Consider the following 25,950-nt stretch of genomic DNA (forward strand, 5'->3'; position numbering starts at 1 on the left):
TGCATTGTAAACTAGGACGCTACGTGCCCAGTCGAGCGCAGACCTCCGCCAAGGCCGAGCAATCAGAGACACTTCACGACGGAAATAGCGGCATGCAAAAATAGTCACGCTGGGGTACAACTCGGTGATGTCATCACCGATTTCATGTCATGTCATCGTATGAAAAACTTGATTTCCCAACATGGGTGATTTGCTGTGCTAGGCTGAGCGCCGCCTAGTGCCAAAAGCAAGTTTCTGTGCGAAAGGCTCGACTATAATCACGTTGAAATCCACATTGTGATGCCTCACCAGGGAGGAAAGTGTCCTCAGTTTGAGAATCCCGACCCCATGCTGATCCCGGTGGGCTACAAGCAGTCAATCGGCTTCCAGGGCATCAATTTGGACCTTTACCAGGTAACGCAGAGTTCCACCCCGTCGCTATGCGGAGCGAGGTTGCTCGGCCTCATCCTTTGTGCGTTGTCGCTCAGGGTCGGGTTTTCACCATCGGCACGGAGCTCATGAATGTGGAAGAAGTCATCTCTGAGGACGGACCTTTTTACACTTTCAGTGGATTCAACGTGAGTTTTTGTCTGGCTTCAATACATTTCGATGCAATTTTCTTAGAATTCGGAAATATTACGTTCTGAAAGTTACACTGCCTAGTCCAATAATATATATAATATAGTATATAATATAAGTATATGGTATATAATATTATTTATTTATTAAATATTATTTCATTATTATATAATATACATAACTGTAAATTACGCAAAAGGTGAAGATACAAAATATTTGGACTTCAACCACGATTGCACTGAATATTTAGTGGCAGCCATGAAACTGTAATTCCACTCCCCTTGCAAAAACAAAAACATAAATGGGCCACTCTAGTTCTCAGCCGCTCATTTCCGATTTGGCTTTGTTCACACATGAAAACGTCCCGCATTTGCTGACCCTCGAATTGCACGTTAGATTAAGCAATGAAAAGCGGATTGCTTCGAACCAGAAGGGCACGTGCAGTAATTAATTAGCATATAGAGTGTATACAGTTGTCATGTAAAATCATATGAACATGAATGTCTCTTTCTGTGGGTATCAATAGGCTACGAATATAATTCAAGTCAAGTATATATAATATATTTTCAATATTCAATATATTTTTTTTTTCCCTCTACATGAGCAGCGGCGGACTAGCGTACATCTGAAGGGTTTAAGTGCCGATAACCAGCTGATAGACCATTAATCATTCATGTTTCTCCCCACGTTCAGTTTTCCTACGATGAATCACCGGAGACAAACGTTGTTCTTTACGTGAAGGACAAGGAGCTTGGCAAGAAGATGGACAGCACATTAAACGGTATGTCCGCATAGCCGAGGAGCCTTAACGGTTTGAGGCGCAGTGTGGAGACTTTTAAATATACTCCGATACTTACGCACCGATAACAGCGTGACGATTTCTGGCGTATGTTCTGTTCTCTTTTTCTGACTTGGTTCGTTTTGTGTTTTAGTCACCTTGTACAACTGCTCGGTGGGACGAGAGGACTGCAGTCTGTGTAAGAACGCCGACCTGAATTACAGATGCGTGTGGTGCGCCAGGCACAAGGCGTGCGTGTACGACCGGCTGTGCATGCCCGACCAGCACGACGCCGAGGACCCTCGCGAGGCCGAGTGTCCCGCCCCCCAGATCACGGACGTGAGTTGTTCATCACTTGCGTGTGAGCGATTAGTGGCAGTAAGGCGTTTCCTTCGAAGATTGGATTTTCAATTGGAGCAGTTTATAATCCAATGTTGTCCTTGTGTGACAGCATAAGTTTGTTTCTCCTTGAGGATCAAATCATACTTTGTTCGAAAAGACTTTGGAGAAGTTTTGTTTTTTTAAATTCATTGGTTTTTTTTAATATTACAAAAATTGAGTCGGGAAAGTCGGGATTTTATTGTGTTTATTTGCAGGCAATTTTTATGAGATTAAAGTTTTTATAAGTATTATAAGTATATAAGTATAAAGCTGGAATATTCAATTATAAAATATACAAATATTTTTTCCTCTTAGATTAAAGTAAAAAAGTTGACTAAATTCAACTGTTTGACAAAGTTGTAATATAAAGTGAATACATTTGAAATACAAACTAAATTCAAATATTTTAAAATAAATTCAAAAAAGTCCAACAAAACTTAGATTTTGTCAAAATATTGTGGGGGGAAAAAGCTTAATTTATTTATGATTAAGATATAATTTTCTTCAAAAATATTGATTTATTGTGATAAGTCGCAAATGTACGTCAAGACAACCCTTGCCATTTGATAAGAAATGTAGGGATGGTAATTTTCTGAATTTTATTATTTTTTACCGATTTACTGAGGGCAAAGTTCTAATTTTGCAAGCTAAAGTCAAATGTTAGTTTGCAAAAAGGTGCCGACTGTGAGGCTTGAAATAATCGATGGCAACCGCTTATTATATGTTGTCCTTGTCTGAAAGCAGAAGTTTATTTTCCTTGAGGACCTCACAAGTGCACGGGATCAATGTTTTCTCCGCTCGGCCTTTATGTCATTTGGAGAGAAAAAGTATGGGGTAGAAAAATGGCAATTGCGCAAGGCCTTAACATGAAAATAATTGTATTGACTCAGCAATCAAAAGATGTCCATGTTCCAATGTCTGCTAGCTCAACCAAGGCCAAACAAACAGACAAGCTCCTTTTTTTTAACGACTGTTTACTTTTACATGCATTTTTAATACGTGAAAAAACATCTCACTGACTTATGTTTATAAAGTTTTATCCTCCACTGCAAAACATATTGGCTGTGCAAGCTCATGAGAGCCAATACAACAAAGATTTTGCTACGCCCGAGGCTCAAAATGCATTGCTGCCTAAATTTACGAATCCATCTTCCCCAAAGACACAAAAGAAACGTTAAAAGAACTTTGCATTATTGCGCTTTATAAAACATGCGACAATAATAGTTAAAGGGAAATTAAAGACTGACACAATTTGTGCATTGTAATAAGTCAATAGACATTATGTCCACCAGGGGGCAGCAACCCTAACCCTAACCTTTGCAAATAATATATAAACCTCGACCCGTACTATCGTTGTATGCTATAGTTTGTGTTCAAATTAATCGCTTAAAGGTTTGTTAATTTCTACGTAAAATGTCGAATAAGGTCAGAGTTTTCCAAAAATAAAGTCGACATTATGAGAATAAATTTGAACTGTGTTTAAATGTTTCTTCTTGGTGGTGCAGATCATCCCTCGTTTTGGCCCTTTGCAAGGGGGCATCGCCATCACCATTCGCGGTTCCAACCTTGGAATCCACAAGGAAGACATTCAACACATCACCGTGGTCGGCGAGCCCTGCATTCACCAGGAGGATAAATATTCCGTCTCCACCAGGTAACCCCCCAAAAAATAATTTAGGCTATGTAGCTTTGCAGTCAGGCCAAATGGGGCGGAATAAAACGACGGCTACAATAATGTGTGCTAATGTTAACTTGCGGATTCAAATGAGCAACCACAGGGCACTCTCAACATGAGAGGCCCATCAATCATCCAAATGTGACCGTTGATGAATACCAGTCTTCGTTCCGCCTGCAAACGTGCCGATATGCTTTTACACCGTGCTCGGGGATAAAAATACGGTCTGGTGATTGATGACCACGTATTTGCAATGGTCGTTTTTTTTGTTTTGGGAGTGCTGCAGATTTGCTGTCCAGTGGCGTCCCTCAGGGTCGGGAAACAGTCAATGCATTTGAGTCGCAAGGGTGTCACACAAATGGGCCGTGAAAAGGAAATGGGAAAAGATGCCGACCGCAAGTGTAGACATCTGCCGGCACGGACGCGAGAGCAAAATTCTCGGTGCCGCCATCTGCGAGCCGTGACACGGCGCTGGATTTACGGGCGGGCTGGGAACTCTTAAATTTATTTTGTAGACGTTCACCTGCACCTGTTGGAAATGTTGCAAACTGCTTTATAGTTGTCATTTTATTTTCGCAATAAAAATAGCATGAGGATAAAGGTGGAATTTTGCGGGGGGGAAAAAATAAATAAATACGTTGACCCCCCCACCCCCTCCCCCACCCCCTTTTTCTTTTCAGTGTGGTGTGCGAGATCAGCCCGGTGGCCCTCAACAAGCAATTCTGGGGCCAAGTGGACGTGGAGGTGAAAGGCGGAAAGAAAGGAACCTCCTCCATGTTCTTCACTTACCGGGTAAACACCGTAAATCTCCCGCCCGCCTCCTCGAGCACCGCAAGATTTAATGGCTCTGCACGCTTTTAGTTGATTGCGGTTATTTTTTGACTCGCTGTCTCAAAGAATCAAATCAAATTCTCACAATAAGTCCCGACTTGGTATGAATGGCAACAGGTGGATTTATTGTACAGTGAGCGCCCGCAAACTCATCCTGCTGCATTTGGGAATGTTGAAAAGTGATCAAGAAAGTAATGAAGTGACTTCTTTTGAAGGTAACCATGGCAACGCAGCCGATCGGGAATCCTCGGCTTAAGCCGCGTCTGTGTTTTGAGCAGATCCCGACCTTGTTTCTCTGTAAGACGAACAGGCGGCGTTGCTTTTGAACTCGCCTTTCACATCTCTGGCGGCGCTAAAGCCCTACACCTCCCTCCCCCACCCCCCGGGGGGATTGCTCCGCCTTAAGTGTTTGCTCAGCAAATTGAGGCAGATGTGCAATCTATGCGTGAGAAACGCTTCTGAAGGATGGGAGCACGCCGCTCTTGTTCTCCTGTGCACGAACAAGTGTTTGCCTCAGGGGCCGCGAGTCCTGCGTGCCGCCACGCGTGTGTGACTTAACTCGTAATGCTCATATTCGTGTTTTATCTGGCGAGTCTCACTGACACCAAAAACCCTCTCGTCCACAGAACCCCATCCCCGAGGAGGTGACGCCCAGTCGTGGGCCCAAAGCCGGAGGTACCCTCATCACGATCAAGGGCCGCTTTTTGGAGACGGGCAGTAAAGATGACATCCAGGTTACCGTCGGCGACGTGGGCTGTGCTGTGTAAGGATTTACAGTCAATCAATATTCTCTGTTAGAGCTTGACAAACGTTAACAGAACTCCGCAAACAGAAAAATCAAAGCAGCGGGTGACATTGACATTCTTCAACAATCAAGATGCGCTTTGCTTTATGGTTGCAGTATGTCTGCGATATTGTAAGCAGTTGAATCCGGTGGTTGATTGGAAAGGGTTAGAAAAAATCATCTTTGACCATTCAGTCAGACCACACTTTCTGAGAACTGCCCATTTATGTAGTGTCTATGTCGTATGAAATACAAGAATAATATTTGAATATTAAAATAATATCAAAATATGAAAACAGTCATTTTTACGAATGTTTGAGATTAATGTAAAAAATAATACAAGAATGCAGTCACAATTTTGCCAGAAAATGTCAAAAAATTCCAAGGATTTAAGTCGGAATATTAAGAAAAAACAGAAATTTTATGCAATATCAGAATGTAAAAATAAATTTCGTGTACAGTGTAGCATCCATTTTATAATAACCAAATATCTTAGTTGTGCATAAAAATGATAATTTTACTCTGGTTCATTTGAGTTTGTTTACCTCATTAAAATCCAACCAGAAAGAATGCCTCTAGAGTTAGCATTATCCGCGCTAAAGCTAATATGGTGCTGAATCTCAACTTAACTTTCTTTTCTCTGGTGACCTTAACTTTGGTGTCACATCGGCATTCCAACAACACCAATCCGCCGTGACATTTTTAGGGAGAGGTAAAAATAACGAGCCAGGGAAGATTTAACAAGCTTTGGCCCGCGCCGACCTGACGTCACCTCTCACCTGCGGCCGCCGCTGAAGTTTTTTTTTTTCCCCCCCGCTGTCGACAGGGAGCACTTTGGTGAAGAAATCACCTGCAGAACGGGGAAGTATCTGGCTGATAAGGTGCCCTCTGACCTGCTGGCTGTCACAGTGAAGTACGGGAAGGTTGCCGTCACACACATCGGCAGTGCCTTCCAGTTCTTGGAAAACCCCAACGTGCAGGAATTCCAGCCAAAAGCCAGCTTTGTCTGGTCAGTGATACACACAACATCAATAACACAGAATGTGCTTTCTTATTTGTTAGTTTGGGCTGACTCCTTCACTAACTCATTCACAAACTCTAACTCACTCACTCAAAAATGTCATGACAACTACACAGTGAGTGAGTTGGTCACATTTAATTGGTCAATTGAATTGTGCCTCACTCACTCACTGACTCACTCACTCACTCACTCACTCTTTCACTCACTCAATCACGCTTTCACTCACTCACTCACTCACTCACTCACTATTTCACTCACTCTTTCACTCACTCTTTCACTCACTCTTTCACTCACTCTTTCACTCACTCTTTCACTCACTCTTTCACTCACTCTTTCACTCACTCACTCACTCTTTCGCTCTTTCGCTCTTTCATTGACTTAGTCACTCACTCTTTCACCCACTCACTCTTTCACCCACTTACTCTTTCACTCACTCAGTCATGCTTTCACTCACTCACTCTTTAAGTCACTCACTCTTTCACTCACTCTTTCACTCACTCTTTCATTCACTCACTCACTCACTCACTCACTCACTCACTCACTCTTTCAGTCAATCACACTTTCACTCACTCACTCACTCACTCACTCACTCACTCACTCACTCACTCACTCACTCACTCACTCACTCACTCACTCATCACCAAACCACCAAGTTGGCAACTAATAAACTCAAATTAGTGAATGAGAGAATAAATGAATGGGTTTTTAAGATGGTTAAACAGAAAAAAGCTAAAGATGAAATACAATGCCCTTAGGTGGCACGGCTTGACATCCGAGTTCTTCTCCGATCACGCCATTATTTTCCGTAGCGCCGCTTTTGTTTGTGTAAGTCCCCCCCATCGCTTCAATGCAATTTGTAAGCTTGTTCATGCGTGTCTGTTGTCATGTTCGTGTCGCAGCGGCGGGAGAAACATCGTGGTGACTGGCTCGAATTTCGACATCATCCAGAGAGCTGTCATGATGGTCCAGGGAGAAGACAACTCCACATCATTTGAGGTGTGAGCGCGCCTTCCATTTCATTTTCAACTCCCTATAATTATCCTCCCTATTGTCCCCATCTATGTGTTCTCTCGCAATCATCATTTCTTCCCTCACTTCATTTTCTCTTGTGAATGCATTTCTTTTTATATCCTTTTTTGAGACCTGCTCCCGCCTGTCCATCCATCTCGAGACAGCGGTGATTCATTCAAACCTCGTCAAGCGTTTCTTCCGCCGACGTTGCGCCCCCCCTCCTCGCACTACTGTCGGCGCCAGCCTCCGCAGATCCCGGCAGATTACTTAAACCAGTATTACCTCATCTTACTTTCCGGTCCATAAATCCTCAAAACCTGTAGGATTGCAGATAGCGGCAAAATAAAACGCGCCCCTCCATCTTAAGATTGACTGTGGCGGGGTGAACTTAAAAGCGGCTTGGGCTGTCCTCCAGTGTTAGCGGCCGGTGCTAAGCAGCAGAAAAATGTTGATCATTTCCTTTGCAGGGCTCAATTTAATGCCGGTATTAGGGTTTGCGGGAGATTATGTGGCTGTGTCGCTCTTTATCGCTCCACGCTCGCGGCCAAGTCTTGTGTTGCCAAGGCCGGCGAGAGAAGTGGCTAAGATGCGTGTTATCTCAAAGGCCTCGGCTGGTCACCTTCTTAAGCTTCTTGTGCTTTAAGTCATTGAACTCCACCTAAATGTTTACGCACAATATTTTTGCTGCTATCAACATGCACAATGCATTGTTGCTTAGCCTCTTACAGTCATGATAGTTTTTTTTTTCTTTAGATAAAATAAATCACCAGTCTGAAAAGTTTTCCCATACTTGATAAGAAAAAAAAAGTCCCTTAAGCTTATTTCCCTTTGGAGCCTGAAATTTGATAGGAATGCGTCAATCATAAGTCGATCCACAAAAAAGTTTCAAGGAGAAAATAGACAGGAAGTGTTATGGCTGACTTTTTTAATTTCATTTTGGTTTCCGTCATTGCTTATGTTTCGAGTATGGCGGCAAAATTTAATGACTGGCCTTAAGACATAAATGTCTTAATAACTCAGCTCCGAAAGGTCAGTGTGAGACAATTTCTTGGGGGCGTGCACGATAAAGGTCTCATTGCATCATTGCAAACAAAAATATGTTGTATATGTTAAATCTTTTTTTTTTTTTTGTATTAAGGGCAGATTTTTTTTCGTACCTAATGATATAACCCGGGGGTGGGGAGGGGTAAATGTTCCAGAAGGGCACATTGCATCGTCTCTGTAGCAGATGGCGACGGAGGCGCCGACAGCGCCGGTGTGAAAGTTTGCCGCCCCTGCGATTGACGAGTTGAACTTGTTGCGTTGCTGCAGGAAGCATGTTGTTGGGTGTCAATGCAGTGACAAAAATATCACTTCCTCAGTCTGTTTATTGTAAAAAAAAAAAAAAAAAGAAACGAGAAAGTGGATGAGTCAATGTGGTTCTTGCTCAAATGTAGGGATATCCGACACCAAATTTTTTTAGACCGATACCAGTGAAAGTACTCAGTTGAGCTGTCTCTGATACCGATACCAAGTACCAATACCAATTGCAAGCTTCCATCTAAAATGATTTGAAATAAAAACCTATATATCCCAAAGTAGAAACTTCCCTTAAAATTAGATTAAATTAACATACATTTTTATTCTAATCTAGTTTCTGATTGTAAAACGACCACAAGAGGGCCATAAGAAAGTACCGATACCTTGAAAGAAGCATCTTCCAATATCTACAATTGCAAATCAGTCTTTTTGGATAAATATAAATGTAAATATAAAAATGAATGAATGAATGAATGAATGAATGAATGAATGAATGAATGAATGAATGAATGAATGAATGAATGAATGAATGAATGAATGAAGCAAGCTAGAACTGTTATTTAATTGTACACAGGTGCTATAAAGTTTTTGTCCCCTAAGGTTATGACACGCGGATTTAGCAGTGAGCATCAAATGAAGGAATACGATGCTAATGGAAGTGAAAAGAAATTGGATACGGACAATTATTATAAAGACACTATTGTCAAAATTGACCCTGAACATACGTACTATGCTTGCACGGAAATTAACTGCGTGTAAATGTTAAATATGATGCTCAAAGTGGGTAAGTGCATGAAACACACACTCGAATCCTTTACGGCATAAATGGAAGCTAGCCCACCTGTTTAATGATAGCTAATATACCGCCTCATATCTTTTTAATGCCTTTTATGTCAGCCTAAGTTCCGTTATTAACACTTCTGCCGTTCGGGCGGCAGGTCGCCCACGAGAAAAACGACACGGTCATCCAGTTCCGCTCGCCGCCGGTCAACGACTCCCTGGGTCACGTCGTCAGGACGTACATCAAGCTGGACAACTGGGAGAGGGACCTGAGGAACTTCGACTACCACCCGGACCCGGTTTTCTACGAACTGCCTAAAAAGATTTTCACCGAGGCCAGCATCATCATCGTCACCGTGAGTGAAGGCGAAAGACGATCGGAAACGGATTTATTGTTGACGTTGCGCTTGTGGTGTGACAGCGCTTGGTTTTTGCCGAGTCACTGTTTTGACGGGACGCTCGGGGATAAATAGAAAGCGGCGTGGGGGGGATGACACTTTTCCCTCCTCCGTCGGGGTTACGATTGCATAATCGCTGCGCGTTTATTCTTCGCACAATTGTGGTCCAATTAGATATTCAATTTAATCGGTTCCTGCTTGCTAATTCAATAAAATTGAAGGATCCATTCAAGGGGGAGTGACACGCGATGTATAGAGCGGCCATTTTGTTGGTTTTATTTTTGGTGACTTCCTGTTTTTTATTTAAATGTAAGCGAAGGGATTACCATTGAAATCAAGTAAAAAAATTAACATTTTGCACATTCAAATACAAGGATTAAAAGGCTGATGAGAGGTAAACGCAGAATTACATGGAAATTATTCTGTGTACGGTTTATCTTGCCTTTCACAAACTTTTGGAGCCAGGCACCCGGTTCAGCATCCCAGAGGCAATGACGCGCCTTTCTCAACACACCACGCACCTTATTAAAATAAAAAAGAAAAGAAATTCATCACATTTGAGAAGGCTAACACAATATTATAATAACTTGACAAAATGTGCCTGTGGATACGTTCTTGACTAATTATCCCTGTTCTAGTTGTTTATTGATTACAGTAAGTCCGGGTTGGGGGCGTGGCTAGCGGCCATAACGTCTCCGCAAAGGTCTTTCTTTACTAAATGCAAAATAGTATTTGTTGATCACCTTCCAAAATCCACAGCCAAACGACCGAATATGCACAAATAAATGCACAGCACCAAAAAACAATGCAGTGACCTATTAGTTGTTTTGAAAGCTAGCTGCAAACAAGCTAGTCACGATAGCTACTCCGATTGTGACAATTGACTCATTCTTAACACTGTCGCTCTTGCAGGGTCGAGGTTTCTCCAAAGCCATGACGTCCAAAGAGGCTCAGGCCTTCGTGGGTGACGTTCCCTGTCTGGTTAACACTCTTCAGGACGACAAGCTGTTCCTGGACCCGCCCCCCACCAAGCCTCGCGCTCGATCCCGGAGACACCGCCGAGACACTCGGGCAGAGTTGTTGGATCTCATGGTCAGAAACATATTAATCAAATTTTATCCAACTTTTTATTTTAATAAAAAATATAATATTAATTATTATTTATTATATTATATATGTATTTATTATCAAATTTTCAAAATATTATAAATGTATTACTTTTATTCTATGATATTTTAGAATGATTTTAATTGTGCCCTATAGTTTGAAAAATACTAACCTTTCAACTACATTGAAATCTTGTTAGCTGGTCCACCCAATATGAATTCAGAAAATTTGACATATTCAAATTTTCACTATTTCATCGTCTTGCTTCCGCGACCATGATGAAGGGCGCCGTCAGCTCAGCTCCCAGTGAGCTATTGTTTCGTTTTCGGCAGCGTACGAAAAAAGCCACACGGTTGGACTCGAGACAGCGCAGGATGCTTCCTCCGGAAAATTCCGCTGATTTATGTCAGACACAATGCAGTCATGGATTTGTTCACTCAATACGGGAGCCACCAACTCACAGCGCTTTAAAACACTCCAACGCCCCACGGCTGTTCAGCAAAAAAAAAAATGCATGACAATTATGTAAATTGCTTTTAACCACGACCCCCTCCGTACCAGAATAAAATTTTAAAGCGGCTTTGATAATAACATTCCACCCTCTCGTTTATCCGCAGATCAAATTTGGCAAAGGGGAGTGGGTGGTGGGCTCGGTGCAGTACGAGACCAAGAACGATTTGTCGCTCTACATCATCATCCCCGCCGTCATCGTGCCCATGTTGCTTATCATCGCCATCTCCGTCTACTGCTACAGGTAAGTCGCTCAATTAGGCGAGATATTTTCAATGCACAACATATGAATTCCTCTATGATAATATTTAATATTTACATACCAACATAAGTTAGCATCGCTAACAGCTGTGTGTTTATCGAGTCCTTCTCCCGTTGCCATGTAATTATTTTTTCGGCTGAAAAGACACACCGGCAAAATCATTATAATAATTACGCCAACTGCGGTTGAAAAGACTCATTTGACAAAAATCAATCGGTGGCAGGGTGAACAAAGGCGAATATTTCTACAAGTGGTTTTAGGAAATGAGCTTTTGAACAGGTAGTGTAATCCCTCGCCGGCTCAAGTGTTTGTCTGAGGGTAACGCTGAACCGTGTGCAGGAGGAAGAGTCAACAGGCCGAGAGGGAGTACGAGAAGGTGAAGCACCAGCTGGAGAACCTGGAGGAGAGCGTGCGAGATCGTTGCAAGAAAGAGTTCACAGGTAAGGGAATGAAAATCATATCAAGCCGTAAGTGAAGCTCCTCAACTCACTCCGTGTGTACGGCAGATCTGATGATCGAAATGGAGGACCACTCCAGTGAACTGAGCGAGGGCCGCATTCCTTTGCTGGACTACAAGACGTACACGGACCGCGTCTTCTTCTTGCCCTCCAAAGACGGCGCCAACGACGTGATGATCACGGGCAAGATGGACATCCCTGAGGCTCGGCGGGCCGCCATCATGCAGGCGCTCAACCAGTTCTCCAACCTCCTCAACTCCAAGACCTTCCTCATCAATGTAAGCGTGCCCTATTCTTTTTTTTTTTAAATCAATAAAGTGCAATTGGTCAAAACTGTATTGACCACTTTGCAATTTGCCTTCAAATGTAAAGTGCTTTATAAATAAATACCATAACAAATCATAAAAGTCATTATTAATATTAAATGGCAAAACTGTGGGAAAGGTGGATCTTGTCAATAAAAGCAGCAAGCCGCTCTGTGGAAAACTTCACAAGATCCGATTTAAGATCAACACATTTCAAGCCTCGGCTAACATGTCTGGGCCTCGACCTGTTCGATGGGATTTTCCATTTGAAATTGAGAGTGTTGCCAACTGTCCAGTCTGGATCAGATAAAAAAAAAAAAAAAAGTGTGATATTCCACAGAGCACGGTTTCTGGAGATTATTATTGATATTTCAGCCTTTTTAAATGATTCCTCTCAATGCTACGTTGCTAATGTTAACATGCTAACTTACATGTTAGCCATATTATTATTAATATTTCATATTAATATATATAATAATATTATAAATATATTAATATTAATATTTTTAATATTAATATTTAACCCTTTTTAAATGATTCCATTCCCTCTCAATGCGACGTCGCTCATGTTAACATGCTATCTTACATGTTCGCTTACATGTTCCAGACTTATCCGACTAATTTGATCACGTAAAGTTACTTTGCTGTTATTTTATGCTAAGCATGCTAACTCCAAGTTGCTAACTTGCCTTGTGGGGCGTATTAACAGTGATGTTTTTCCTCATGAAAATTGTATCAGGTGATAAACTGGATTTGTTTTGCGCCGCTGAATATTTGTAATTAATTGTGAGGAAACAACTCGTATAAGTAATACTCGGGTCTTACTAGCGAGTTAAATCTTTTATCGCCCCCTTGTTAAACCCACACATCTGTGCCTGTTCACACTCCTACATCTCAGTGTGGAATCCTTTATTGGCTCCTATTTTCAACTCGCCCTGTCTTACCCTGGCGCCCACTGTCAGATGCTGACGGGTCCAATATTAGACAGCTGAAGACACGTCGGAGAAGCAGATTGGAAGGGTTCTAATAATCCAACTGTGCTGGCACACAAGCAGCCTTGGAGGTGTTAAATCTGCGAGAGCTTCCACTGCCTCTCATTTATGTTTTTTTTCCTAAGCTTTGCTGCAGAGCACCGCCATGTTTACCGCCGTCGTTATTATTGGCTTGCCGTTGGTTATTTTTTTTTTAAAACATTTATGGGGGTACCTCCGAGTGAAAACCAACCGCTAATGAAGTGTGAAATGTTGAAGCATAACACAAAAACAAGCGACAAACAAGACAGCTAGCTAACACGTGTACTCTGCTTCGGTTTGTAAAACTAATGGGAATTCACAACAGCAGTCACAAAATATTCAAATCTAAGTTCTGGTGGGAAAAAAAAAAAAAAAAAGATCAATAATGGCTGAACCAAGAAACTGACCAAAATAAAACAGGCAACAGGGCTAAACATGGCCTAACCAGTCGCGGTTAGCTAGCTTGTCGCTAGTTGTAACAGTCTATATCAGGGGTGTCGAACTCATTTTTTTCGCGGGCTGCATTGTAGTCATATCTTCTTTGGTAGGGCCATTATGACTGTCAACCCAAATAAATGTATGAGCACCTCATAATATATACAGTAAAAATTACAAAACAAAACTGACAACTCGTTTTCAAATCAGACGAGTATAAACCGGTCAAATATTAAAAAAAAAGATATTAAAAGTGAAGACAATTTGCAATTCTAGTAATGACACAAATTTGATGCACAATTTGTCTTTGCGGGCCACGTAAAATGGTGTGGCGGGCCGTATCTGGCCCCCGGGCCTTGAGTTTGACACCTGTGGTCTATATTGTGACTTAGTAGTCCTTCCTAAACATATCAAACTGCCTAATTAAAGTTTTTTTGTTCACCAACTAATAATTTTGTGTGTCGCCATTTGCAGTTTATCCGCACCCTGGAGCGCAGTAACGACTTCAACGCCAGGGCCAAAGTGTATTTCGCCTCCCTGTTGACCGTGGCTCTGCACGGCAAGCTGGAGTACTACACGGACATCATGCGCACGCTCTTGCTGGAGCTCATGGAGGAATACGTGCACAGCAAAAATCCCAAACTCATGCTGCGTCGGTAAGGAAGGACTAACTGGGCTAACTTTTTATTCAAACCCGGCCATGTTGTTCATAGAAGCGGTAGAAGAAAATTTGTTTGAATAATAAATACACATTTATTTTCATTTTCTATTCATTGTGCCTGAGGCACTTGCTCTTGTGGTAATCGCTAGAAATTTTGTTAATACTCATTTGGGTATGTTGGAAACTTTCCATATTAATTAATGGAAATTAGTTGGATATTTGTGCAAATTTTGGCCATAATGTTGTATTTTTTTTTCATAAAGGGAGTGAAATGAGAAAGTCTCAAAGGCACTTAATGGTGATATTGACTTGTGTAATACCTTTAAGAGGACCTTTGGGTATGGGCCTAAGTGCTGAGTTATTTTGGAGGCTTATTTCACTGAAATAGCCTGAAAGATACATATTTTGTCATCTCACTGACAATTGCATCTTGTAAACGTCCAAGAACCCAACGCAGGAATCTTGTTCGTCATCCCTCAGTTGTTATCGGGACGCACTTATATCACTCGAACTCTCTGCCGTGTTTTGCCACTTAACCGCTGGCTGTTAAACGAATGTGCGTCTTAATTATCCCTCAGTGAAGAGGCTCATTATGTTGATTAGGTCATCGCACCAACACGATCCCCCCCCCCCTTCTTAAACACATCTAATTAGGCATGCTAACCGCTATCAATGCATTGGGACGATGGAGGCCGCCGCCGGTGGGCATCTGTCATGAGAATACGTCAAAGTGTCAACCGAATAAGAAGTCGTTTGATGGACAGCGACACTGACAGGCTTTGCAGAAATGCCTCGTCAACATTGTGCAGGAAGGCCGTCTGGAATGTGCATCACCGCATTCCAAGCTGTCAGCGCCATAATTGACCCAGCAGCACTAAAAAAATAAATAAAGAAAAAAGAACGCTCGTTAAGCATCCTTGACATTATTTGCTCCCATCGGAACAGATTAGAAGGGATGATTACGTTGGTTTTTATTAGGACGCTGTTAAAGATGATGTGTGGTCAAAAAATAAGAACGCATCAATTTGATTGGGATGGCTGTAAAAAGGTCTAAATCGTGGTTTACAAATCGTTTCGTTATGATTGTTGAAATATATGACTGTAATGCGTTGTAATCTAAAATATTAAGATTATTGCATTGCACATTTAAAGTTATTTTTCTTGGGAAAAAAATATTAAAAATAATTAAAGTGCATCAAGTAAAAAAATGTTTAAATTTGATTATTTGTAAATTCAGGAATATTATTTGTGTTTTAGATCTGAGACGGTGGTGGAAAGGATGCTGTCCAACTGGATGTCCATCTGCCTTTACCAGTTCTTGAAGGTAAATTTTTTTTTTTTTTTTACTCCCTTCACTGTCTACTTTTCTGAATTGGTTGTCAAATCATTTTCCGAGGTTCCTTATTATGTTTCTAACCCGAAACCACTCACAACGCGCTGAACTGCATCAACCGTTTGTGTGTCAGGACTCGGCGGGCGAGCCTTTATACAAACTATTCCGAGCCATCAAGCACCAGATCGAGAAAGGACCCGTCGACGCCCGATTGAAGAAAGCAAAGTACACCCTCAACGACACGGGCCTGCTGGGCGATGACGTGGAGTACTCTGTGCGGGTGAGACCAACACGTAACAGCTGCTTAAAGAGTATACAGTCACGCTTGATGGTTGCCATGGTAACTGGATGTATCTGTAGATGATGGGAAGAAAAAAGAAAAACGTTCTAAGGCCACCAGCTGCTTTTTGTACGACATTCATTTTCAGTGTCATGTAGGGAAAAACACGCTGACTAGCAAACGCTACTGTGCCTTCAAATCCGTTTGGACTTTTCCTCTGCCTGCATTTTAGGAATGGACAGGCTTAATGTGAAACACACACACAATAAAAAAAACTAATAAAAAGCCCAGTGGGTAATGGCGATGTCGAGGACAATTATCAAATTAGCCCCCATGGTGATGGATCTCTTCCTGTGATTGAATTACAGTGTAGAAAGCAAGGCCTCCCCCCCCCCAACCCCCCCGTGGGCTTGATTTCACAGGCATCCACGATTACTTGGGATTTCACGGACTGCTCTTCACATTGACACTCAAATGCAGAGCGAGTCAGATTGGATTGGCCGCAACACACACACACACACACACCTCCCATCAGCGTCAACCACCCTTGCCATTCTTTTGATTGCATCAAGTGGTCAATTAGTTCCGCGACTCAAGTTGCTCTCCCTTAGCCGCGGTCATTAGCCGGGGCGGAGGTGACAGAATTCCTATCGAGTGTGTGTGTGTGTTTGAAATAACTGATTATGCCAGGATTCCTGTTTGAGAGTTTCAGACTTTGTTTTGTCTCATTTTTAGACACTGCAAGTGCTGGTGTCCGGCGAGGGTCCCGATCTAACTCCCGTCAAGGTTCTGACCTGCGACACCATTTCGCAGGTGAAGGAAAAGATCATCGAGCAGGTTTACAGGAACCTGCCCTACTCGACGCGGCCTAAGGTGGACAGCGTCACGCTGGGTAAGTGAAGAGGTTCAAGTCGGACGTTTTGGAATTTCTTATATTACAGTTCGAAACATAGTGAAGGATTTGTGACTTCCTATTGAAAATATGCTTTGAATAATTTTCTTTTTCAAAAGAAAAGCTTTCATTCGCTAAACAAAGTTCCAAAGTTGCAAACCTAGGGGAAGCCGACTTCAAAAGCTCAAATCTCCATAGACATTTTTTGCCACATCAAAGAATTATATATTTTTTTTGCCCCCCCCCCACCCGATTCCCACGCACGCAGCCGATCTCATTCCGTTCTGCGTTTCAGATAAGTGCAGATCTGTCGCCTTTGGTAGCGCATCGGGACGATAACCCTCTCATGTGGCGCTAATTGTAAATGAGCCCTCACCCAGGTCTGCACCGCGCTTGAATCTCATCTCCATTCAAAAGTGCGGAGCTGCCAATCAGCTTTGGAATTACTTTTACAATATTGCTGACAAAGTCAGCTATCTCGTCTGCACACAGACAGATATATGTATAAATATCTATATATATATATCTATATATCTATATCTATCTCTCTCTCTCGCTCTCTCTCTCTCTCTATATATATATATAAATAAATAGTCATTCATATTTATTATTATATATTATTATTATTATTATTAATATATATTCATTATTATTCAAATATTTTTTTCCCCACAGAGTGGCGTCCGGGCTCCACAGGCCAGATTCTGTCCGATTTGGACTTGACCTCCCAGAAAGAGGGCAGATGGAAACGCGTCAACACACTGGCTCACTACAACGTACGTCACGCTCGTGTAACTTATTTCGTTCTCATAAAACTACGACATTATTCTCGTCACTTTACAAGTACCAGGACTAAAAATAGTTCAGTGTTTCTTCCATTTTGGTGATTTGTTTTCTTATGAATTGATGCTTAAGTTTCATTCGTGATTACTGATTATTAGCATTAGCTAGGCTCAGCTATTTTATTCTTGTCATATTACAACATAATGCCTTACAAATACTTTTGGCCAAATAGCGTTCGTTTCAGCTCATACGGGTGTACCCAATGTCGTGGCTGTTCAGCCGCCCCACTCGAATTACACGGCGGACCAAAAGGAGAAAATCACTCCAATCCCTCCTCAGGAGCATTTAGTTCAAATCGAAGCCCTCTAAATCTTGCTTTCAACGCATCGACCCTGGGAAAACAAAGGTCAGCCGCAAATATCCCCCCCTTCTGTGGCGCCTTTCATGCGTCTAAATCTTCATTCTTCTGCGACGCCCCGTTCTCGTTAACTCTCGGATTGTCCGTTAAAAGCCGAATCTATGGCCCCCGCGTGCCGCTAATGCCACTGTTTTGTGAAGAAAATGGCCGGGTGAAGACCCGCCGTGGCTGCTGTGTCCACTCGCTTGTATTGTTAGGATTGAGTTCAAGGCCATGAAAGAAGACTTATGAGGACGACCATGTGAGGACTTGGAGTGTCAGTACCTCGACCGAGTTTTTATTGATGCAGAAACTGGCTAGCTAATTTAAAGTTTCAAAGGAGGCGGCCAAAGAAGAACTTGTAATGTTACTTTGGTTCCAAAATATATATATATATATTCCCAATTTTTACTTTAACTTTGGAACTAAACTCCCCACACAATTTTTATTTTCATAATATTCTGATTTATGTGGCCGAGGATATATCGATCTTGGCGGAGGTCCGGTCCGAGATGTTCAGTCGTGTTTTGTGTGTTGCAGGTTTGCGACCACGCCACCATAGTCTTGTCACGGGTTCTCCACACTCAGCAGAACTTCGAGCAGAACCAGGATAACCACGAGGAGCGTAAGTATTTCATTTTTTATTTATTTTTATTTTTTTACATTTAATATTTTTTTTAATTTTTTTGAATTCTTTTTATTGTATTTTATTTATTTTTACCCGCGACGTTTGTCTTTGATATCCTCTGCGCCGGGCGCCGACAAACGCTCGTGTCGTTTCAGGAAACGCTCTGTTGGATGACGACAAGGTGTTTCACCTGGTGAGGCCCACCGACGAACTGGATGAGATCAAGTCCAAACGGGGCAGCATAAAGGACAAGTCCATGACCAAAGCCATCACCGAGATTTATCTCACCCGACTGCTCTCAGTCAAGGTGCACATTTCTTCGCCATTTTGGCCACGTTAACTTCTCTCTGACTCGTTTGGGTTTTGTTGTTTCTTTTAGGGAACGTTGCAGCAGTTTGTGGATGATTTCTTCCGCAGCGTGCTGTGCTCCGGGGCCGTGGTGCCACCGGCGGTCAAATACTTTTTTGACTTCTTGGACGAGCAGGCGCTGAAGCACAATAATGTGGATGAAGAGACGATACACATCTGGAAGACCAACAGGTAGGCTATCGATTAAAGTGGGCAAAAAACTGGGAAGGAAAAGTTGGACTCTTAATGAGTTTTTAAAAATTATGCACAGTGAACCCCCACATATTTTGGAGTGGCAGGCCAAAGCCATGTTTAATGTAAAAGTATTGCTTGGGCGCCCTCTTGTGGTGGTTTGTTGGAAAGCACATAGTTTGTTTTGTTTTTTTTCTCTCTTTTTTCCCTCACATAATCTTACATCTTTTGTCTTTTTTTTTTTTTTATTTTTTTTTTTCTTGTACTATTGTGATTTTACACAATACTACAAGTCTCATATCGTATCGACTATTTCTGTGTTATTATGACTTTTTTTATTTTAAAATTATGTCTATTTGATCAAATCTAAACTTATTTTCTTGTCATTCAAGACTTTGTTCTCAAATAATTATTATTTTTTGTCTTGTATTACAAATTGATTCTGGTAACATTACAAATTCCAACTTTGAACTTCAGCACTAACTTTCCACTGAGGTGTCTAATCCACATTTGTGTGCGGAATAACTCTCCCAAGAAACAAAAGTCGATTATCCAAGAAAGAGATGCAAACGTATCTTGCGCATTTGCAATCGCGCCGCTCCCGTGTGACATTTAAGCGCATAAATTAGTGTCACGCCGGCGGAGTTGGGGCCGCCCCAGACAACGTGTTGCATGTCGATGTCTGTGATTGACGCCAGGCTGAGCGAGCGAGCGCTGGCACAAGGACAGGCGATGAGCGATTTAATTACTCGGCGCCGCGCACTCGGCATCCAGCCGTCATGTTTATCAAATCAGTGCGGGGCCATGTATTAAATATGAATGTGCGTATGAGGCAGAACAACAAACAAACATGGTAATTGTGTCCCAAGCTAATTTAATTGTTGGATTGTTGCAACGGTGTTATTTTTATGCTTGGATTGTATACCCTCCTGAGGTTTTTTTTGTTTTGGTTTTTTTTTGCCCGCCCGGTGTGCATTTTATTTTACACTCCACGCCTTTCATGTCTCACTTGGGCAGATCAGCGAAGATGTTTTGTATGTATGTATCCTTATTTTTAGGAAAGTTTTATTTTCAGAAGGGAAATCTGTTCGCGTCGTCGAGCGTTGCGCGCCGTGCCGTCGCTAGCTCTCAAAGTTGCCGCAGGATTTTTGAAGGTCAGACTTTGGCGAGGCCCCGACGAGCGTGGCCGGATGGCCGTGGATTGGCTCGGCTCGGCTCAGATCCCTTTTGTTTGCTTTTTGGAGCGCTTGTGTTTGTCTTTTTGATTGTAGGGGATGGGAGAGCGCTTAAAGCTCCCGCTGAATTATTCATGATTAAGAATTAAGTTAAAGGAAATGCTATTGATTCTGTTTGATGGGGCCAGAACGCTCCGGCTTTCCAAATTCTTCAACTTTCCCAGAAATTGTTTGCCGACTTTTGAATTGTTAGGCTTCACCCGAGCAAAAAACAAAACAAAAGAACTATTACATAAACTGATCAGAAGTTCAGTCTATTTAATTCTTACTGTTTACAAAAGTTAGTTTTGCCTAATGAGTTGTGTTCCCATTGTATTTCTTGCAGCCTGCCTCTGCGCTTCTGGGTGAACATCCTGAAGAACCCGCACTTCATCTTTGACGTGCACGTGTCGGAAGTGGTGGACGCCTCGCTCTCCGTCATCGCGCAGACCTTCATGGACGCCTGCACCAAGACCGAGCACAAGCTCAGTCGGGTGAGCGTTCGCTCGTCAGCCCGCGCTCAAGGCACCTCCGTAATCATTTACGAGATCTTTCTTTGTTTCTGCAGGACTCCCCGAGTAACAAACTTCTCTATGCAAAGGAGATCTCGACCTACAAGAAGATGGTGGATGAGTAAGCGCCGTCAGCAACTTAGCCTCGCAGATGTCGGTGTCTTTCACAATTTGAACGCTGTCCATGTGTGTGTGCGCGGCAGCTATTACAAGGGCATCAGACAGATGGTCCCCGTCAGTGACCAGGATATGAACACTCATCTGGCAGAGGTCTCGCGGGTAAGGCACTAACACACGCAGCCGCCATTTTCCTTTTGCTTACGCTGCTAATAGTGGCGGTGGAAAAGTCGCGCATGTGACAAAAGGCAAGGTTAGCGCTGAGTCAGTCTGGCCACTGATAGGCTCTTTTTTTAAATTGCTTTTTTCAGTAATTATGGGGAAAAGAAATAAGCAAACACATTTAATTGAATATTTTATTTATTATAATAATAAAAAATCAATCAATCAATGTTCCTGCATCCATTTTGTCTGGCGTTTGTTTCCAGTTTACACCCTACGCCTTTTAATTGTTCCTGTCTTTTTGTTGTTGTCGACGTTTTGCGGCCAGTCTCACACGGATAAGCTGAACACACAAGTGGCTCTCCATCAGCTGTACCGGTACGCCAGCAAGTACTACGACGGGGTAAGAGGCCCAAAGGCGCACCGATCCAATGAACGCACCACTGCCCGCTTTTGTTATTGCTTTTCCCTCCTTCCGCCTCCTTTGCTTGACATGCCTGAAGAGTCATTGCGTGCAATTTTAATTGGAATCATTTCTCTAGGATGTGAATTGGAAAATTGCGCCCTGGGAATTGATTTTTTTTTTTTTATGCTTGAAAGTGTCCATTATGTATTGCCACTTGAGGTCACAAAAAAAAGAAGGGATCAACAAAAGCTTATGAAGAAATAGGATGACATTTTAAATGAAGCTGGCTATTTGGGCATTGAGCCTCGGGAAAAGTTACTTTGTGGCTTATATTCAGCCGTTTTGTTCATTTCTATCGTGAAAGACTGCATCGTGCACAGTAGTACATAGACTTAGTATTTTATTTATTTATTTATCCATTTATTTATTTATTTATTTATTTATTTATTTATTTATTTATATTAGCATTTTATTTCTTTTTCAATTTATTTGAAACCAAAAGCATTAATCATGTGTCGCCCCCTGGTGGTTGGCTGACTACTGATTGCGAAAGATCTTACATTAAAAGTAAAAAATAAATAAATATCGCGGATCAAGATCACTTGATTAAACATGACATTTTTGATTGCCCGTGGCCGCTGATGTAAACGAGTCGTGTAATCGTGTCGAGCCGCGTCACGCTTAATCAACAACCTCTTCCACTTGCCCTTGGTGTCCTTGACCTCCAACTCCTTTTTCACCTCCTCCCAGATCATCTCATCCCTGGACGAGGACCCGGCGGCGCAGAATAAGCAGCTGACCTCGCGGCTCCAGCACATAGCAGCCACCCTGGAAAACAAAGTGACGGATCTCTAACGGGCAGACGGAGACGGGCGGGATAATCGGCGGGATCCTGCCAGTGACTACAGGGGCTTATTTCTTCTTGTTTTCCGCTTGATAAATCACAGCGAGACGGGAGAGGCGTGCGTTATTGCCCTGGGACAATATTCTAATAATAATAACGTTCTCCCGTGTGGTGTATCATTGAAATGCATACGGAGAGCAAAGCGAGTTGATGATGTGTTACACTGTCGAGAAAGGCAGGAAACAAAACAAAAAAAAAAGGTACGCCTTAAAGCTCACTTGCCAAACCTCAAGCACGCATCACGGGAAATGTCGAAAGAGAGAAAAGTAAGCCCCTGTGGCAGGAGATAATCAGATGTTCAATTTCTTTTCCTTCTGAGAATTGTACAATCTATTTTTTTTAATCTGTCTTTATCGCCGGAAAAAAAAAAAAGCTTTATAAGGAAACACACATACACACAAATTATCTTTTTAAATGGATCACCCGGTGGTGCGGATCGTGTTTTTATTCTTACACGTGGTTGGAGAGCGGCTGATTTTCAACGCGTGAAAAGCGGATGCCTAAAGTCGAGCGTGAGGGCCGAGTGGCGCCCGCTTCCTGTCAATAGACCCCACCCCTTCTCCTGAAGCCCCGCCCCCTCCACCTTGACAGGAGCCCGCGCCCCCACTTTGACTGAGACCAAAGGGTCCTCACACAAGGACAATGTACAGGCTCGTGTGAATGACGACTCAGCAAGATATATTTTTGAATTATTTTTGAAGCCGTGCGTGCTTTGTGGAAGCTGCTGACAGACAGCGCTGTCAGTCTGTCTCCCTTTAGTGTTCGGTGCCATGGTACATTCCACTTCAAAAAACAAAGCACAGAAGAACATTTCAACGTCTTTTTTCCCCCCCTTTTCCTTAATATTTTTGTTTTGCTGCTATCTTACCGTTTTCATTCACATCAGCCCTGCGATGAGCTGCCCTCAAATCTCATCAGCTCACAAACATCACCAGAATTTAATAGGGGGTGGAAAAAAATGAATTTTCATTATTCACTAGTAGTAAGGTCAAAAATCCAATTGCAACAAATCACATCATGTCGCGTATCAAATTAAAGGTCTTGGTAAAGGCTTCCCACATCTGTAATTATTTTGTCAATACGCTCTTGTGTAATGACATAATAAGCATTTTATTTAGTTTGAAAAGGTCACCTGCTAAATTCTGGTGACAAGAAGCTGATTAAACTCATCCGCCTATAGAAGCAGTTCAGCAATAGAATAATAGTCAAGATGTTTGCATTAGATTAGTATTATTAAGATGCTCCTGTGCCATTCATCTTTTTTTTTGTATGTATATCTGTTGTCCAAATATTCATCAAGCATCCTGCCTCTTGAAGCTATATAATAGCCCTTTGCTGATTGCTGTCAATCATCTGCCAGAAGGATGCAGATGCTCCTCAAGCGGTACATCTCGAACAAAAATGGCTTGTATATATTCGTTAGACTTTTTTTTTGTGTGTGTGGAAGCAGGGTGGGGGGAGCGAGTACCGGTGACGTTTCATCATCTGGAAAATGGATGATGTCATTGTAGGAGTGTGTAGCATGATTATGATGAGCGCCCGACCTTGTGTCTAGTCACCTTTCAATGGTCATGTTGGAACCTTACCGTGGTTGTGTGTAGCTGTGGAGAATAACAAACTCCAGAGAGAACCCCCCCCTAGAATGTTAAACCCTGCCTTTGCGAGGGAGGGGGAGGAGGGGGGGTGCACGGACCTCAAGCCTACCTGTCCCGCCTTGCACGCCCTGACATCTAGAACACGACAGCACTTGGCCCCGCCCACCCAGCTGAGCCTACCTAACGGCATCAGCCCTGGGGACCCGGGCCGGGCGGTTCTCTTGACTCCTCTCACTGGCAGAGTCGATGCAAGAAGCTTCTTTCAGAGCCTTTCTTTGACCAAAAATGTGCCTTATTGAATAGGATGATACATATAATGTTTCTAAATTATTCTCTCGGTAATCTATGATGACGATAGTGCTATAGACACAGCAATGTATTTGGACTTGTGATATTGTGTGTGCTGTCTAAAATGCTTTAGATGCCCTGCTGCAGCCGAGTGTGTGTGTGTGTGTGTGCGTGTGTGTGCCAATTAGGGGTGGGAATCGCAATATTTTACTGATACAGCAAGAATTCTGATATTGCAGTGGTTCTCAAACTGTTTACATCCAGTAGCAACAAAACTGAGGTTAATTTCTTGAAAGTGGATTTTATATTATTGTAACACGCTGTATAGGAAATGGATCAAAACTGTATTTAATTATGATTTACTTCAAGATTATTTGATGTCAAATTGAAATCCTAATTATTGATGGGCGAATACCGACTGGGTATCGGACCGATACCGGCCTTATTTGAAGGTGTTGAGTCATTTTGGAGCCTGTCGATACCAGACACCGATACTAAAGGCAAATTAAATGTATAACGTAAAGTCCTCCTTGGCAGTAGTTGGCGCTATACCCCAGCAATTTTCAAACATCATCACAAAATTGTATTTATCAAAAGTACTAGAGTATCGGTGAGTACTCAAATAGTGACTACTCGGACTGGTATCGGTTTAAAAAAGTAATGAACCGTATGTAACTACCATACTTTGAGAATCACTGCATATTGGAGGAAAAGGTACATCATCGTATCTATGTGATGTTTATACCGATCTGATATCGGACTGTATCGCCATTTTAATGCTGGTATTAATCTCGTATCCCACCCCGACTGCCAATAGGCTGAAAACATTTCATAGTGATCTTTTTTTATATATATCTATATATTGATGGTCGCAGTGTTGATAAGTGTGCATTTCTTTTGGGTGTCTGTGGTGTGAGCTTTGTAGGCAAAAAAAAAAAGCCAAATATTTTTTCCCCATTCAAATGTTTAACATTCCTAAATAAGACAAGTGGGGTGCAGGTGGGCGGGTTTTTTTTCTTCCGTAGTAGAGCGCAAAATTGTTCCAGTGGTGTTGATTTTTCCCACCCTGTGTTTTCTTAGCTATTCCACGGTGTGTGCGATAAATGACTTATACCTATATTCCACAAAATGACTTTTCTTACTGCTGTGCAGTTATTTTCTTTTTATGATTTCTCGTTTCCTATACCGTATCAATCTTTGTAAAACATGTTGAAATACTGTATTCTGACTGTATACTCCTATGCATTGAGTCGTGGAAGAAAAAAAAAAAAAAAAAGAAGATGAAGCTGTTGTGTTGAGTCTTTATTATTATTTTTTTTTAAGTCCAATTGAATGTGTTTTTATTGTGGATGACGTGCGGCAGTCAAAGTTGCTTCGGCTTTTGTATCTGATCTGCGTGTGTTAATTTAATTTAACCAGTGCGTGCGTGCTCGCGCATGTGTGTGTGAATGGGGAGCTCTTACACCCAGATTTCATCATGCGCTCCTGTGTGAATAAACTTGGAGGCCAATATGCCCTTCATATCGCCCCTGTGTTTCTTTTCACTTTTCCAATAGTGATTGGCTTCAATTGGAAGTCTCTCCGCCCATGCATATTGCATGATTTACAATCACCTTGGGCTGCCGACTCCTA

The 25,950-nt window shown here is 42.2% G+C and overlaps 1 protein-coding gene across 1 annotated transcript in view; it reads left to right on the forward strand.

The window, feature by feature from the left end:
* Positions 1–25,839, forward strand: part of plxnb2b (plexin b2b) — a 105,392-nt gene extending 79,553 nt beyond the window's left edge. Inside the window, exons 13-39 of the mRNA XM_061282448.1 lie at positions 292–393; positions 468–557; positions 1,252–1,339; positions 1,491–1,675; positions 3,223–3,371; positions 4,073–4,184; positions 4,850–4,986; positions 5,834–6,016; positions 6,928–7,024; positions 9,277–9,474; positions 10,429–10,608; positions 11,241–11,377; positions 11,735–11,835; positions 11,902–12,131; positions 14,081–14,262; positions 15,525–15,591; positions 15,734–15,880; positions 16,616–16,772; positions 17,448–17,548; positions 18,493–18,577; positions 18,736–18,887; positions 18,960–19,120; positions 20,681–20,828; positions 20,903–20,967; positions 21,050–21,125; positions 21,454–21,528; positions 22,282–25,839. Of these exons, the coding sequence (XP_061138432.1) occupies positions 292–393; positions 468–557; positions 1,252–1,339; positions 1,491–1,675; positions 3,223–3,371; positions 4,073–4,184; positions 4,850–4,986; positions 5,834–6,016; positions 6,928–7,024; positions 9,277–9,474; positions 10,429–10,608; positions 11,241–11,377; positions 11,735–11,835; positions 11,902–12,131; positions 14,081–14,262; positions 15,525–15,591; positions 15,734–15,880; positions 16,616–16,772; positions 17,448–17,548; positions 18,493–18,577; positions 18,736–18,887; positions 18,960–19,120; positions 20,681–20,828; positions 20,903–20,967; positions 21,050–21,125; positions 21,454–21,528; positions 22,282–22,386 (3,510 nt within the window). The 3' untranslated portion in view covers positions 22,387–25,839. The remainder of the gene's footprint in view (positions 1–291; positions 394–467; positions 558–1,251; positions 1,340–1,490; positions 1,676–3,222; positions 3,372–4,072; positions 4,185–4,849; positions 4,987–5,833; positions 6,017–6,927; positions 7,025–9,276; positions 9,475–10,428; positions 10,609–11,240; positions 11,378–11,734; positions 11,836–11,901; positions 12,132–14,080; positions 14,263–15,524; positions 15,592–15,733; positions 15,881–16,615; positions 16,773–17,447; positions 17,549–18,492; positions 18,578–18,735; positions 18,888–18,959; positions 19,121–20,680; positions 20,829–20,902; positions 20,968–21,049; positions 21,126–21,453; positions 21,529–22,281) is intronic.
* The last annotated feature ends 111 nt before the right edge of the window (positions 25,840–25,950 follow it).

The sequence above is a fragment of the Syngnathus typhle genome, linkage group LG7, assembly GCF_033458585.1.
Source record: "Syngnathus typhle isolate RoL2023-S1 ecotype Sweden linkage group LG7, RoL_Styp_1.0, whole genome shotgun sequence".
In the NCBI taxonomy this organism is placed as follows: domain Eukaryota; kingdom Metazoa; phylum Chordata; class Actinopteri; order Syngnathiformes; family Syngnathidae; genus Syngnathus; species Syngnathus typhle.